The 15,820-nt window shown below is 48.8% G+C and overlaps 3 protein-coding genes across 4 annotated transcripts in view; 2 read left to right on the top strand and 1 right to left on the bottom strand.

The window, feature by feature from the left end:
- Positions 1 to 104: 104 nt before the first annotated feature.
- LOC135806206 (uncharacterized) lies at positions 105 to 9,188 on the top strand. Its single transcript, XM_065320361.1, has 4 exons — positions 105 to 442; positions 537 to 644; positions 2,946 to 3,068; positions 8,506 to 9,188. The coding sequence occupies exons 1-4, from the start codon at positions 319 to 321 to the stop codon at positions 8,730 to 8,732; spliced, it is 582 nt and encodes a 193-aa protein (XP_065176433.1). The 5' UTR covers positions 105 to 318; the 3' UTR covers positions 8,733 to 9,188.
- Positions 9,189 to 9,774: 586 nt separating this feature from the next.
- The window catches only part of LOC135806207 (transcription initiation factor TFIID subunit 2-like), a 43,436-nt gene continuing 37,390 nt past the window's right edge, over positions 9,775 to 15,820 (top strand). Inside the window, exons 1-3 of one of the 2 annotated variants that reach the window (XM_065320363.1) lie at positions 9,775 to 9,970; positions 10,086 to 10,140; positions 12,117 to 12,191. In XM_065320363.1, the coding sequence (XP_065176435.1) occupies positions 9,921 to 9,970; positions 10,086 to 10,140; positions 12,117 to 12,191 (180 nt within the window). In that variant the 5' untranslated portion in view covers positions 9,775 to 9,920. The remainder of the gene's footprint in view (positions 9,971 to 10,085; positions 10,141 to 12,116; positions 12,192 to 15,820) is intronic. The other variant, XM_065320362.1, reaches the window with a different exon arrangement.
- Positions 12,569 to 14,831, bottom strand: LOC135806209 (collagen alpha-1(II) chain-like). Its single transcript, XM_065320365.1, has one exon. The coding sequence runs from the start codon at positions 14,184 to 14,186 to the stop codon at positions 12,966 to 12,968; it is 1,221 nt and encodes a 406-aa protein (XP_065176437.1). The 5' UTR covers positions 14,187 to 14,831; the 3' UTR covers positions 12,569 to 12,965.

The following is a 15,820-nucleotide window of genomic DNA, read 5'->3' on the forward strand; positions in this document are numbered from 1 at the left end:
ATAACGTGCATTGCATTGAGAAAGAAAGCTTGGACCTCGAAAAAATACTGACTCCAGTCCAGATCCTGCATGCTGCAGCTGCGCTGGGCTTTTGTCGTTTATTATTATTACTAGTGCCAGTAGTCAGTGGAGTTAATTGAGGATCGATCTACAAAAAGTGGAAACTCCAGCTCCCGAGGGCTCTAGACTCTATTGGCTAGCTCTACTCTAGCTCTAGACGTAGCTGAGCTTCTTTGGAGGTCAAGCGGAAGGCCTCTCGAGGTTGTTTGTGGACACTATTCACTAGTGACTCTTGTATCAGTTTCCCATCGCTTCGTCATGCCGGGTTTGGTGTCGTACTTGCAAGGGGGTTCACCCAAGAGCTTCACGCTCCCTCCTCTTGGGTCTGGAGAGGCGATTGGCGAGAAGGCGTTCGACTATTTCTTGCGCGGAGGTGTTGCTGGTATGCTGCTGGTGATATTCCAATGTTTGTGATCGATGGCCCTGTGAAAGTGCAGCACGGTGATTTTGGGCTGTTTCTGCTTTCCTATCACCAGGATACGTGGCCGGCATATTCAGGGCGCTTGTGATGCCCCCGATGAAGCTTCAGTCTCCAAGAATCTATCACGCTACGAAGATATCTCTTCGAATGTCGCTGTGGAATGGTACGGTCACTTGCACCATAGACAGAAATACTGCAAATATTAGCGTATTTTTACTAATTTTTTAGTGTGCCTAGCGACCCAAACCAAGGCCATAATATATGGGCGACATTTGATTTGCGCAGGATTTAATAGCATTGGATTGGTGGAATTCTCACGAACAAATCCCAAGTATGTCCACGGCTCCTTGACTCCAGAGGGCCGTGCTTATGAAATCCACGAAGCTCCGAAGGTACATTACATAATTATTGTATTATCTTTGCACGAGTATTCCACCTGGCATTGAACTATGGGGAGGGGAGGGGGTGCATTGTTGAAGTAAGTTTCTGGCAAGCAACACATGAAGTGGAACTCACCAAACACAGCTGCAGTGGCAAGACATCCTTGTTTTTTAATATGTGGTGGAGGCAACTACAACGTCTGTCCCCGGGGAAAATTGCGGAAAAAATCGCAAAAAACGCGGGGAAAAACGCGGCAAAATATGGCATAATTTGCGGTGAATTTGCGGTAAATATGCGGTAAATATGCGGTGAATAATATTGATGTGCGGCAATTTTCAGTGAGTATGTAGTGAAATCAATCAATTACAAGACTCTGGTGTAAGCACTCGTCATATTTGAGTAAAAAGCCGCCACGATGAGACGTTGCTGACCGAACAGTGCACTGTGTGTACGTGTAGTGCAACAAAAAAGTTCAAAAAACGCGGGAAAAACGCGGAAAACGCGGTCTTTTAAAAAATCGCAAAAAACGCGGAAAAAAACGCGGCCGCGGAATCGCAATTTTCCCCGGGGACAGCAACGTGAACTGTTTTCACCGTCCTTGACAATTGTTCTATGCGATAACTCGAGTTAAGCGTTGAGTATGAAAGCATTGTAATCATCCCTCCACACCACATGTATCCGCTCCTGTCCATAATAGGAAATGGTCGGCAACGAAAAATAATTTGCGTGATCAGAGCAATCCAGGATAAGGAGGTGGATTTCTCTGATTCAAGTCCGGCTGATTCTGATCTGGATTGACGTAGTGGCGATGGAGTCTGTGGAGTCTCGGTGCGTATGTCACGCCGGACCTGGACTGACCCAGGGTGCCGTCTCGCCGGGCTGTCCAATACACGGGGGGGGGGGGGGGGGGGGGCTGCTGCTGGGCGATTGGTTTGGTATAGGGCCCCCGGTTGATGGCTTCGGAACGCCGAGGAGCCCCCACGCTGAGATGGTGAAAGGCGGCCGGTGGAACGGACAGGGTGTGGATTGCTCTGAAAGCGATATTCGCGACGAGGCTGTGTTTGCGATGGCAGGCGAGATACATCCGCTAGGGTATTGCCTGGTTTAACCTTTCCATCGTCTTGGCAGAGAACGTTTCACCAAAGAGGAGATTCCCAGTCTCCGGCAGCTCATCGCCACGACAGCTCTTAGCCAGGAGCTTGTCCTTGGACCAATTCCACCTCATTTTGGATAAGTATGCATTGGCATGTCCCAGCAGTACCAGGGTTCTCGGAATCACTTTTTTGACTTCAGGAATGATGTCAGTGGCTGTCACACTACCAGCCTGCACTGACATGTCCGTCTTTAGTGAAGCCAGCAAACACAACACTGGCCCAGCGGCCTGGTGGATGGTGTTCTGCTTTTGTGAACATAATCCCGTACCACGGCAGGAGCCTCGAACACATATAATGTACTGGCAGCCACCAGTGCCTCCGGAGCAAATACAGCTTCATCAGCTGACGATCGGGCTAATTCTACTGACAGATGGGACCGCGCTGAGTTTCTGCTCAGCCACGGCCGTTCCAGCCCCTCCTTTCTCCACGTACATGCGTACAGTACGGTGACAATTTTGAGTACTTGTATGTTGGAATCGTGTTGACTGATATCGGTCCTGGGAGAAAGTTAATTAAATATCAAGCCAGATTTGAATGACCAGGACTCCACCTGTACTACCCTGAACTGCCGAGCAGGTTTGCCATAACTGAAAAAATATGAATATTTGTGTATAAAGAAAATGCCCACCATGTAGGTGGGTATGGGATGCCAGGGTTATGATCACACTGCTCTCTTTGTGCAACTGGGCCACTTTTTGGAACCTGATGATACAGTATAAATTATTCACATGTACTTCAATTATGAGATTCTGTCGAGATATGTTTGAGTTACAAATGTTTGACTACTGCCGATAATCTATCGAATGCGATAGAAGTATGTGCGTTAGTTAAACATTTCATTCAGTTCATACCACAATGTACTTCGAAGTACTTGCCAGTATGCAGGCATAGGAGCACTGTCTCTTTCTTTTGTGTTGTTTGTCATGCAGCTGTGATATTTTCAGCTGGTTCCCTTACCGTTAACCTGCTGGCAAGGTATCGAGGACGGGATAGCAATGCCCACTGGGGTACAGCTGGTGCTGGTATGGCCGTCATGTACTGCGCAATGGCTGGTACGTTCACGCCTACTGCCTCTCCAGTTGAGTGTACAGTGTACACATCTATTCAGTCACTCACAAGACAGCCATTGTGCTAAACCAATCTTCTTTAGTCCTCTATCAGAAGTGCGCCATGTCATCTCTCTCCTGCTATACATAAAGCGGTACAAGCACGTGCATGCCTACACATTAGTGGTGAAACGAATATACCGAATATTCGAATATTCGTTCGGTTTGGCACATTCGAACGAATATTTCCATGACGAATATTCGTTAACCCGGTATGCAGGGTTTACCGGGCGACTTCAAACTATCGTAACTTCGCGAATACTTGACTGAATTGCTTCATCGAACGGTCTATCGGCATTGGCAAACTCTCAGCTGTCATCTAGAAGCAACCCGAACGCAATTCGAGGCCCTGGAGTGGAGTTATGGCGCTCGAACGAAAAATCACGTCTCAAGCTGTTATTTGAGCCTGTGAAATGCACTTCAGCTGGAGATTTTGTGAAAATTGACCTAGAATGATGGAGAAACATGTGCCTTCGTTTGTCATGCCTAGTAATAGTGACACTATCCAATAAAATGACTGAGAGGAGGGCATGTGATGTCAAGAATATTCGTTCGTTCGTTAAAAGCCAAAGAATATTCGGCTACTGGGTTTTGATATTCGTTTCACCACTACTACACATGCGTACATAGTACTACATGATTGTACATACAACTGCATGTACGATATCTACATACCGTATCTGTTTACCAGCATTGCATCTGGACTTGGCCTGCTAGTACCATGTTTCTTCTTCTTCAGTGACGGTAGTGGCCAGTGTTCATTGCAGCACTTCCAGTAGTCTGCGAACAGTGACTTTCACGTTGTAGGGGGCAAAGCTCGTTGTGCATTCCCAGTGGTTCCCGGTCAGTCAGCTCTACATCATACATGTCCAGCATCAGCACCACCAGTACAGGTATACACTATACATGCATTGGTGAAATACCAGCCCTATTACCTGGTGTCCTGGATTCCACCCTGAACTGATAGGACCCCCCTGTATAGGTGTGTGTGTGTGTGTGTGTGTGTGTGTGTGTGTGTGTGTGTGTGTGACTCTACAGGAGTCGGTTAGGAATTTTGTAGCTCTCATCGTTTGATTAGTTTTTGTTAGTTTTCAGTTCTCAGGGACGGCTCTGGGCTTCCAGGGTCGTCCCTGGGACAGTTCCCAGTAGAAGTCCACAGCGGAAAGTCAGCAGAGCAGATTACAGGACGAACTTCGGGTGTCGTCACTCTGACTCTGTTTTCCGCTGTTGGACCCATCGCGAGGCCTTGCAAGCCCGCGAATGGAGCCATCTACCGCACGCAGTAGGAGACGAAAGGAGTTTACCCTGAGCGTTGGGACGTGGAATGTCCGCTCGTTGCTGGAAAGTGAAGGACCCGTCCAAACAGCATCCACTCGACATCAAGTGGCTGACGACAAGAAAATTTATCGGATAATTCAAATTTTCAAACGTCTTGGATTGGAAATAGTTTGTCTTCAAGAGACCTACTGGCTGGATAAGAACGTTTACAACATCGACGGAGCAGTGCTAATTTCGTCTGGAAGACCTTCACCTGGCGAGGGAGAGTCGTGTCGAAGGGGTGAAGGTGTTGCGATTCTGTTGCTGGGAAATGCAGCTCGCGCGTGGCGTGACGGCGGTTGTCAATACGACGCCCGCAGCTCTCGGATTGTGTCAGCGCGATTGAAGTTTGATATTCATGGGTGTTCACCGGTATGGTATACTGTCATCTCCGCATATGCTCCGACGTTCGCCAGCAAGCGAATTGCCAAGGAACAGTTCTTTGCGGACTTGCAAGCGACTTTGCCACGGATGGGCACAGAAAAGTTTATTCTGTTGGGTGACTTCAACGCCAGAGTTGGATCCCGTACGCATGCTGACGCTGATGAGTGGTCACGTGTACGGGGCCCACATGGAGTGGGTGAGATGAACTCTGCAGGACGTGAGCTGTTGGATTTTCTTGCAACTATTCAGGCGATGGTGTGTAACACATGGTTCTGCAAGACAGAGGATAGGAAGTGGACCTGGCAACATCCAAGGTCAAAGAGATTTCATTGTATTGATTTTGTCATCACGTCACAAGCTGACTACCACCAATGTATTGATGCTCAAGTTATAAGAAGTGCGGAATGTGGGAGCGATCACAACCTGGTGGCTGCGCGTTTTGTAGTAGGCCGTCTGCAGCGCCGCTCGCGTTGTGTGCAAACGAAGAAATGTAAGCGGTTTGATGTTGCACGTTTGAAGGATGTCCACAGCACTGACTCATCTGGAAACATCACACGAGTTGCTGATGTCTATCGTGAATGCCTCACAAACAGTCTGCAACAGCCGAATGAACATACCACCGTTGAATGCAAATGGTCGAGGTTGCGCACCGCGGTCACCGAGTCTGCAGAGGAGACCCTCGGTTTTCAGAAACGTCGTCAACCAGATTGGTTTACTGAGAGCAAAGATACCCTCGAACCCTTGTTGAATGAAAGGAATCAGCGATATCAAGAATGGATTTCAAGTGGCAGGTCTGATGACACGTGGAACAGGTTCAAGGCTGCCAGGAGTAAGGCAAGAGCTGCTGTCCGCTCTGCCAAGAACTCCTGGTTCACCAACAAAGCCAAATCTCTTGATGGTGCACGGTTTAGTTCCTCACGGGTGTGGGCATGTGTTAAGGATATGCAGGCTGCCAAGCAGGGATTACGCCCTGTGTCTACTACCGCTATTAGGGATGCAAATGGCAACATCTGCAAATCTGTGGAGGAACAAGGTGGACGATGGTACCAACATTTCGATGGCGTACTCAACATCCCTAGCACATTTGATCCATGTGCCATTGACGAAATAGACCAGCAGCCTATCAACCAGAACATCGCTGGCAAGCCGGATGCAGCAGAGGTGGCGCGAGCTATTCGACAACTCAGCAACGGCAAGGCCGCTGGCGCCTCAGCTATCCTGCCTGAGTTGGTCAAAGCGGGTGGTGAGAGTTTCATGGAGGCACTGTTGGATCTGTTGCACCATGTCTGGGATGACGAGGCTGTTCCGCAGGAATGGGTAGACTGCAACCTTGTGCCAATCCCAAAGAAAGGTAACCTCTCATTGTGTGATAATTGGCGTGGCATATCACTCCTGGATGTTGTTGGGAAAGTTGCTGCTCGAGTACTTCAGTCCAGATTACAGATTATTGCGGAGAATATTCTACCCGACTCCCAGTGCGGCTTTCGTAAGGGTCGATCTTGCACAGACATGGTGTTTGCAGTTCGCCAAGTCCTGGAGAAGTTGTACGAACATCGCTGCCCGGGATACGTTGTCTTTGTTGATTTACGTAAGGCGTACGACTCAGTAAACCGTGAATGCATGTGGCTGATTCTCGCGAAGGCAGGGGTCCCTAGTAACATCGTAAACATCATCAAGTCGTTTCACACCTCCATGTCGGCTACTCTCTCCATCGGGTCAACACCCATCCAACCCATTGCAGTGAAGAGTGGTTTGCGGCAGGGCTGTTGTATGGCACCAGTCTTATTCAACATATTCATGTGGGCTGTTTTCCAGAGATGGTCCAGAGTGGTCGAGCATGTGCCTGGTATCGGCGTCCCGTTGGCATTCAATCCTGGGGGCTCGCTTTATTTCAAGAGAAAGCGTACTGACGATCAGACTACCATCAACGACTGCCAGTTCGCTGACGACTCTGCACTGTTTGCCACTACCCGTACTGCTGCTGCTCTTGCTCTGGATATGTTCATCGATGTCTCGTCTGCATTTGGTCTGACCGTCAATCTGGACAAGACCAAATTTATGGCGGTTGGCTATGGTATCACGGATGATGACCGACTTCCTCTTCCTGTGAAGAATGGCACATTGGAATGTGTGCGTGAGTTCCGATACCTGGGTGCTGTTATCCATGATTCTGGCCGATCTCACAAAGATGTATCGACCCGTGTTTCATCTGCCTCCCGTGCTTTTGGAGCGCTCCGTCATGCTGTCTTCAATGACCACAATCTCTCTCTGCGCACCAAGCGTCTGGTTTTCGAGGCCTGTGTTCTGTCCTTACTGCTCTATTGTGCGGAGACGTGGGTACCGCTGCAAAGTGATGTGCAACGGATCACGACCTTCTACTACCGGTCGCTTCTTTCCATCATGAGTGTTGCACAGCGGGATGTGTGGGACTTGAAGATAGCCAAGGACACCATTCTGAAAACATGGAATGCAGCAAACCCACTGGATATCCCCGACCGCCTCATGCAGAGAAGACTGGAATGGCTTGGGCACGTGGTACGCATGCCTGAGGAGCGGATGCCGCGGATGTTGTTGTTTGGCACATTGCTGCCACCACGCCCAGCGTGTGGCCCGCGGAAACGATGGCGAGACGCAATTAGGGTCGACCTGCGACGAATAAACATCGCCGACGAGTCATGGTTTGACACAGCGCAGGAACGATCTGAGTGGCGGCAAGCTTATCGAGCAATACAACCAGCTCAGAAACCGGCTCGGGAGATAGTCTGCGAGGTGTGCCGGCGTGCATTTGCTCGGCAGCAAGATATCGCCCGCCACAAGTGCATCATGGAACGGCGTAAACCAGTCCAGCAGCAAGCCAACAGCCGCCAGTGCTCCCAGTGTCACCGATGGTTTCGGAGTGCGGGTGGCATTGCAGTCCATCGCTGTGTCCAGTCCAATTCTGCCCCGAATGTTGCCAATGCCACAAGCTCTTCACCTGTACGCCTATGTATTCGGAAACCGTGCTGTACCGCTCACTGTCCCATTTGTGAACGCTGCTGTAAGTCGATCCGGGGCTTTGCTATCCACAACTGCAACCGATCCACCAGGCGCCCAACTGCTGATGAAAGGGACAAGTTCCAATTGCAATGTCAGAATTGCCGGAGGCGTTTCAAAAGGCGAAATGACTTATCCCGTCACCAACGCTCATGTCTCCTCTCGTCTCCGTCTCGCTCAACGAGAAACACGTGACCTACATGGCAGTGTATACCAGGACCAGGACCAGGTGTGTGTGTGTGTGTGTGTGTGTGTGTGTGTGTGTGTGTGTGTATAAAACATTCTCACGTTATGTATAAATTTGAAGAAGAGGTTGTATGAATTTGCCACACAATGCTTTGTGGTTAAATTGTTACTTTCACGTCAAGCACGTGGCGGAAAATTCAACCTCGGTTGTGCAAGCCTCTTCGCATATTGTCTCATGAAGACATCACTGTGTTTGTGATGGCACTGACAGAGCACACTCCCTTTTACCAATGCAGGTCTTGAACTGTAAGTTAGGGGTAAGAGGGGGGGGTCATGACCGATTCACAAGCCCACAGACTACCTAGCCATATGGGTAACAGCACGTGTATGCTCGTATCCAATGGCAAAAGTGCACAGAAAACTCGGTTGGATGGATGTGTGTGCTTGATCTTCTTCTCTGCAGGGTCAGGCAAACTTTTGGTAGTCGGACCAGTCATGGCTTTTTCGTTTGGCTGCGCAGTACGAGGTGTGAACACTACCTTCTGCATGAACAAGATGGATCAACCAGTCACGATCGATACTGACATGTCCATCAGGCCGCCACCAAACGGTTTGAACATCAGGGATAGGATGTATTACGACCGTATGAGGTGGAAGGGTCGCCTGCCAGAGAAGGAGGTCCACGAGTAATTTCCTGCAGTAGTTCTCCTTTGGTGTTGAGTGTGTGACATTTGCTGCCATACAATTTTATTCCTTTATTGTATGCTAGAGGCTTGCTGCCGATAGCCTACACGTCTCCGTGTTCATTTAGTCATTTTAGATCATATTGCTACTGGAAGCACAGCAGCATGGTTTGTCAACACATTGATCCATCACATCACGATGATTGAGCCACGTGTAGCTTTTCTTAGTTTGCGGCCATTTTTGATGTCACTGCGGATGAAGTTGCTGTATCTGTGCAACTGGCTCAATTGTTCCGCCATCATAGTCTATCTATACATATAAATAACGCTACCGTAAGTTTTTAGATGCTATATGTGACTCTTTGTATTGGAATTTGGATGCTAGTATTAATTAATTTATCTGAAAAAACCTGCCGGTGATATGGGATTTATTGCCCCCTATCCACGGTTCGACACATTTGCACATATGTGTACTCACAAAGTGTGTAAGGTTCTTGCTGCGAGTGCTCTATGCCCAAGGAAAGGCAGAATGTACCACACGAAATAGGTGCGTCTGCTGAGCATTGTCGTAATCAATATCACGAGATCGAGCATCCTACATGATGATGATGAGGTATCGGTAGCACCAAGAGAAAAATAAGCTCCTGGGAGCTGATTTAAAAAAAATGGTAGCATATTTATACCGCGGTATGCAACTACTAAGCTGTAGGAAGTGCATCAGTATTACGGACCGGTGAACACGTGCGCGGTTCGGAGCTGCAAATCACTTAAATCTTTCGGCAGGAGTGCATAGCCCCAGGCCAGGGGTTATGTACTCTTGTATTGGTGATCATGTACATGACATACTACCAAGAGTACATGAAACATGATTCGATTGTACTCTTGATACTACAAAGTCTACATGACATGTAAGCTCTCACAGCAATGATTGTGTGAGATCTACTCATGGTTATTCGGCGAAGTGTCCCTACTGATGCATGTCACAGGGGGTTTCCCGTCCAGAAAAAAGTCTTCAGCTCGTCTTTTTACGCACAACAGTTCAGCAAAAATAGCACTTCGATTTTGCAATTTGAATTGTGAGTGTTTTGACATTTTAGCTCAGTTCTTCCGTTTCTTGTGGCACGGGTATACATTGGATACAGCGAGAGGCAGAGAAGTTAGAAAGTGTCAACGATGGTGGTTGAACCATCGCTGCATGATGAAGCGATCAGCAGCGTCCGAACGAAGCTCGCGATCTTTCAAACTATAAGTACCGTCGTTTGAAAATTTCAAGGATTGTATAGTATTGTTGTTAATGTGTGCACTATGTTCTCCTTTGGTTCTTACTTGCTCATCCGAATGCCACTTAAATCGTCTGCACGAGCCATCAACGACTGGTTATAACCAACATTGACTTTGCCAGGCAATACATCTCAGTAAGAGGAGAATCTTGCACAGTTATTGTTTGAATACGTGCTCCATGAGCAATGGAATGGCAGTGGGGCTGACTTGTAGGGCAGAAATACAGATGTACTAGATTCACTAAGGGCACGAGGGAGGCGAAGTATTGGGAAACACACCCTGATACTCAATTGTTATGAATGCAAGGAACCATCTAGATTTCTACCTGACATGCCCTGGTACCCTGAGATGAGTGTTGCTGGTTCTGTTCACCTCACACCTGGTGTTCACTACCGAGGTGCTTTATGCAGGCTCGTAGCTCATGTGTAGTCAGCTTAGTCCTGTCACCTCACCAGCAAATGGCCATGCCATACATACTACATATAGTCTAAATAGGCAAAATGGTGACTAGCATGAGGTTGCCGGCGGTACATGTACATGGCCACCACACCACAGATGTGCGAGCTATACCCTTGTTTATGGACTGAACAATATACATCCTTGCTGTCACACTGGCCAGTTTTCTGCAGGGTTTTCTCTGGTGATCTGGAACAATTGTGTATGCCATACACCATACACATTCTGGATCTAAGGCCCACTTCGGGCCAGAAGTTATTTTCTCAAAAAAGGCCGTCCGTAAAATCCGAACAATTAAAAGAATCCGGATTGTTCATGGTATTAAAACAGTCAGGGCAGCGAACTGCCAACAAGTGGAAAATGCCAACCCCACCAGGACTTGAACCTGGGACCTTGCTGAACCCAGAATGTGCTGACAAATCTTTCATTCCACAGGCAGCACACAACATGTGCCACACACACTGATTTCCTGGCAGTTCACTTCCCTGACTGTTTACCTTGGATTTGAAGTTTATCCCACTCCCAATAATCACTTTCTTTCACCTCTGGCAATACGTTTCAGAAATCAACTATTGTTCAAGGGCGTCTCAGGGCAGTGGGGAGTGGTATGTCTGGGGGGTCGGGTGTCCCGGAGGAAAAAATCGAATTTTTCGACCAACAGGGAACGTTTTAGCGCTCTACAGGCGCTCTGGACAGACTATCCTGGACGAAATGTGGTACACCGGTGGTCGTACTGGTCGTACCGTGTGTGACACCCCTGATTGTTGGTCCCTGGGTACAGGGAGGAAGACCCAATTTCAATGTCCACAACAGTATGATTGTCTTATTCACGACACTCCAAGCTGTCCTCTATGCCATGGCTAAAACTAGATCCGCCACGGCATGAGACGAGTACTTCAAGTAGCGAAAGGGTTGACGGGCTTGTGTGGCCAACCCGAGAAAAGCGATAGTCTGCACCGTCATGCATGCAAATTTTACGACTCTACAGGTCCACATGTCAGGTATCGAAAAGTAAATCTTGATCAGTTTTATGAGCTTTAGATCGGAAAACGGACAGCAGTCCACTCACTGCATGACGTCATGGTCGTGCAGTCTGTTGTTTTCGAAAAATTCTAAAAACCTGCTGGGCTTATTTCATCACCCTGTACCACCCTTTTAGCCACTACCTGGATATCTTTTCGAATTTCGAATGACTTTGGCGCCCTCACTTTCAAGACCTGTTCATTCCTACCAAGCCATGGTGGCAGTTTGCATGGACGTTTGCATGGACGTACATGTATACACATGAAAGTTGCCGGCAATGGATGATGTATGGTTTGAAACTTGGTCATTTGTGACTTATGCCCTCCCTCCACACGCACTGATTTATAGGTCCTCAAGAACATAACAGAGTTCTATGCTTGCACATGCACACATCACACGACTATTGTTATGGTGCGTGCTATGCTTATCGGAGAAAGCAGCGGGGTGTGTGATTGCAAGATCTATAATGGTACTAGCTGCAGGGCATTGGTTTGCGGATATGCAAGGCTTGGGAGGTATTTCAGCATGGCACGCAGAGAGTAGGTTCCTCGGTCACAATGCGGTGCTTGATAGCTTCTTCAATATTCCTAAATGTCTATTTTGTCTTGTGTACTTGATGACTGCTTGGCAGGGATTCACTGAGCTGACCATCTACCCGCTATGCAAGCTCTCCTTCATCAACTTGAATAGTCGTCAGACTCATATCCTACTCAGCTTTGTATGTGTGCGGGCACTGCGGGGCTGCATCAGGTGAACTCATAATGAATGCGAGCTCACCTGCACTGTGTATTATTAGGATGACTATTTGTTATTTATGGCTATTTGTAGTTTCTGTCCAAGAAGCTGTTGCATTCTTGCAATGTGCTTCTGCTGTATTGTCGCTGGCATCGCCTCTGGTGATGGGCGTGTAAGGTTCTTGGTGCTCACGTGTTTGGTGATTTGGAGCGTGTACTGAAGGTAGGTCTAGCCTGTGCCCTCCCTCCACACACACTCAGTCTCAGCAAAGCAACACATACCCGTATAGGCTGGTCCTGCAAGAATCTCTATTTCTTCCAACCAAGTCCACAAAGCGTCAGGTGGGTGTCATGGAGTGATATCATTCATTCAGAAGCCACACTGGAGAATTCTTAGTAACTAAACAGATTTTGTACAGGTGCAAAGCAATTTGTGACACGCGAGCAAGTATTGGCGTATTGTACATGAGTGACACTTTTGTAATGTCACGAGGGACTGGAATGTGGAAGTAAGTGACCATTGTGTAAGCTGTTTATGAACTGAAGAATACATGTGCCGTAACTCCCATGGTGGACCAGTGTTCAAGAAAAGAATCAACGCCCATCAGGCGTGCCATTATTCTTGATTCCTGTACCGGTACTCATTATCTTGGCGGGTGTTTAGCTCAGCTTCTCAATGTGTGTTGTGTATTGTTCTCACTGTTGAACTGGGTGCTGCTGTGGTAAGTATTGTCATGCAATATACTTCAGTGACCACTGTATTTGTCTGATGACAGTTTGTATGGCGTTGGCGGCTCATTAGTGATGGGTGATCCACTCCCAGTACTCTCTGTTGGAATCCACTCGCATTGGAGCGACTGTCCGTCATAGGAAGTGATGTACTGACCCTGCTGGCATTTCGGGATGACTAGTTGTGCCTGTCCACTGCTCTTCTCATCTGCTTTAGCGCCAGCCGGAGCAACGGATCCTTCAGGTTGTTTGCTATCTCCTGCTTCTCCTTTTAGCCCTGCCTCACCCTTTCTTCCTGGCTCTCCTTTTGGCCCCGGCTTGCTGTGCACAGCGAACAGCAGGTCGAGATCTCGCATAAATGTTGGGTTGTTCACAAGTTGGTCCATGAGGGTGTTGTTCTTCACAAGTTGATCGACTATGATGTGAAGGTGGCTTTCCTGAATCTGTGCATCCCTGCCCGAGTCTCCCTGGTCACCTTTCTGTCCTTTCTCGCTCATTGTGCCCGGTTCTCCTTTATGTCCAACACCATCCGCACCTTGCTCACCTTTCTCGCCCTTATCTCCCGGTCTGCCCTGTGTGCCTGGGCGACCCGACTTGCCTGCATCGCCTGCTGGCCCCATTGGGCCGATATCTCCTCTCTTGCCGTGATGTCCCGAGTGTCCTTTAGGACCTGGTTTGCCGAGTTCTCCGGGATCTCCTTTGACTCCGCTATCTCCCTTGACTGCCGCACCTGGCTCACCTTTTTTGCCTCTGTGTCCTTGGTGACCCTTCTCTCCCTTTGCTCCGTCTTTACCATCTCCACCGTGGACACCTGTATCTCCCTTTAGACCCTTCTTGCCACGGTCACCTGGCAATCCTGTAGGGCCTATTGGTCCGACTGATCCGTTCACACCAGGCGTGCCTGCTTCACCTGGCTCGCCTGCATAATGCACCAGAAGTGGACCGGGAGGACCTTGAGGGCCCGGTAACCCCGGTGCTCCAGCTGGGCCATCTCTGCCCTCCCGACCAGGTCGTCCTGGTGGCCCGGGATAGCCCGCAACACCCGGTGGGCCATGCTCCCCCGGGCGACCTGCTCGGCCCGGTGGTCCAACTCTCCACTGGACAGGGATGTTGTACTGTTGTTGGTGCACTGCTTGTTGACCGTGACTTGGCTGGGCACACGAAATCAGCATCACACATACAAATGTGCTGCAGCAAACTGCGAGTAGCTGGACAGGAGTTTCTGGAATCGTCCCCATTTGTCTGTTTCCAAACGTAACTACTAAGCCACCTGTGAGTTGATTTTCGCTGCCTGCACAGGCTGCAGTCTTCTTGTGCACCGTCGGCGGTCGTGTCTCGTTCTACCGAAGAGACTACAGCTTTACAAGTAACAGTTGAAATGACGACCTCGTGAATTATTTTGATATCTTTGTGGCACTGATAAACTACGAGCGTGAAGTTGTCGTACTGCAATGTATGGTTGCCGAAGCTTGCATTGGAAATGGCAGCGCAATGACTCGATGGTTACTTCGTGGATTATTTTCGTGCTGGCTCGATCTGTCGCTCTTTGGCTTTCACGTTCGCGTGGCGTGTTGGGAGATTTTTCGACCTAGTACCTGCCGATAATATCGCGACATGTGGGCAGTACAGGATCGTCGACATGATCTGAATCTTCTGCGAAATCGACCACCCATTCATCACGCATCGATCCTTCTCCGCTCGATGGTTTCTTTTTCATTTCATCACTGCTTCAGTGCTTGTGTCGTGTGCACGCGACCAGTGCAGTGACACGGACACAGTGACATCGATCGCGTCCGAATAGCGATCGTGCGAAGAAGATGTTGGCCCCTAAACTAGCCTAGGCTAGGCTGCTTGTAGCTAGCCCCTGTGACCGAGTCTGAGCGATGAAATCCACTGAAGCGTCGCTTTGTCTCTGCCAGAGTCCGAGAAGGGCAATGGCTCTTCCGGCCAGTTCCGGTGCTGTTCTGCATGTCGAATCCTGTTCTGTTCGCTGATTCGCCTCATATTCATAATCTCGAGCTGTCTGTCCCTAGTCTAGCCCTGTGCATGTGCGACTCCCTCTCAAAACTCTTGCATTGCACTTGCAGCTTGTATAAGTAGGTTTGTAACGTCTTGATCTTCGCCATCATAACCATGCACACCGCACGATCTGTGGTCGGATTATGACGATGGATAAGGATATGGTATCCGCTCGAGACGCTGCGCTATTTTGCACTTGACTGACTTGTTCTTGATACGCACCTGTGGCTAGCGGCTACAGTACGTCCGGCGCGTGATCATGGTGATGCCCTGCGCGCTTTGATTAGTGCACTGGCTTTGTGGTCAACGCGTCGGTACCATCACAATGACCAGAAGACACCTGCAGGCTGCACCATGTGAGGTGGTGACTGTCGCTGATTGATGTTTCTTGTGGCCATGAATAATCATTGTTGATCAACTGTCCTGTCACGTTGGAACATGCCATGGACCAGCAACTCCATGATCCAGTCATAGCCTGTTGAGTGTTGGTCATCAGACCATGCCATGGTCTGGAGTCTGGAGAGAACAACAACTGTTACTTTCTGGCAACCACCCAGATGTCAAGAATGTCCCTAAGGCTATGTGTATAGCTACCTGACTAGTTGCCCAGCCATCCCTGGGACAATTCTGCATCTAACTACTTGCAGTTCAAATTCTGTAATTCTGTCTATGTGTGTGGATGAGAACATTGCGAATTCCTTTGTACATGCATTCATTTGTATGGGTGTCTTGCGTTGGCATAGTGATGACGTTGGACAGCCTGGAGCTGGGCTAGTACAGTAGTAGTAGTAGACTATGGATATGTGTGGCTGTTGTACGAGTGTAATGCACAATGCAGGAGAGGGTAGGATGC

Source organism: Sycon ciliatum, chromosome 1 (assembly GCF_964019385.1).
Source record: "Sycon ciliatum chromosome 1, ocSycCili1.1, whole genome shotgun sequence".
Classification (NCBI taxonomy): domain Eukaryota; kingdom Metazoa; phylum Porifera; class Calcarea; order Leucosolenida; family Sycettidae; genus Sycon; species Sycon ciliatum.

Bases quoted from the DNA above. Each gene is read 5' to 3' on its own strand.
- LOC135806209 (XM_065320365.1), bottom strand. From the start codon at position 14,186: ATGGGGACGATTCCAGAAACTCCTGTCCAGCTACTCGCAGTTTGCTGC.
- LOC135806206 (XM_065320361.1), top strand. From the start codon at position 319: ATGCCGGGTTTGGTGTCGTACTTGCAAGGGGGTTCACCCAAGAGCTTC. The intron at 443-536 runs GTATGCTGCTGG...TCCTATCACCAG, and splicing joins CTTGCGCGGAGGTGTTGCTG to GATACGTGGCCGGCATATTC. The intron at 3,069-8,505 runs GTACGTTCACGC...TCTTCTCTGCAG, and splicing joins CATGTACTGCGCAATGGCTG to GGTCAGGCAAACTTTTGGTA.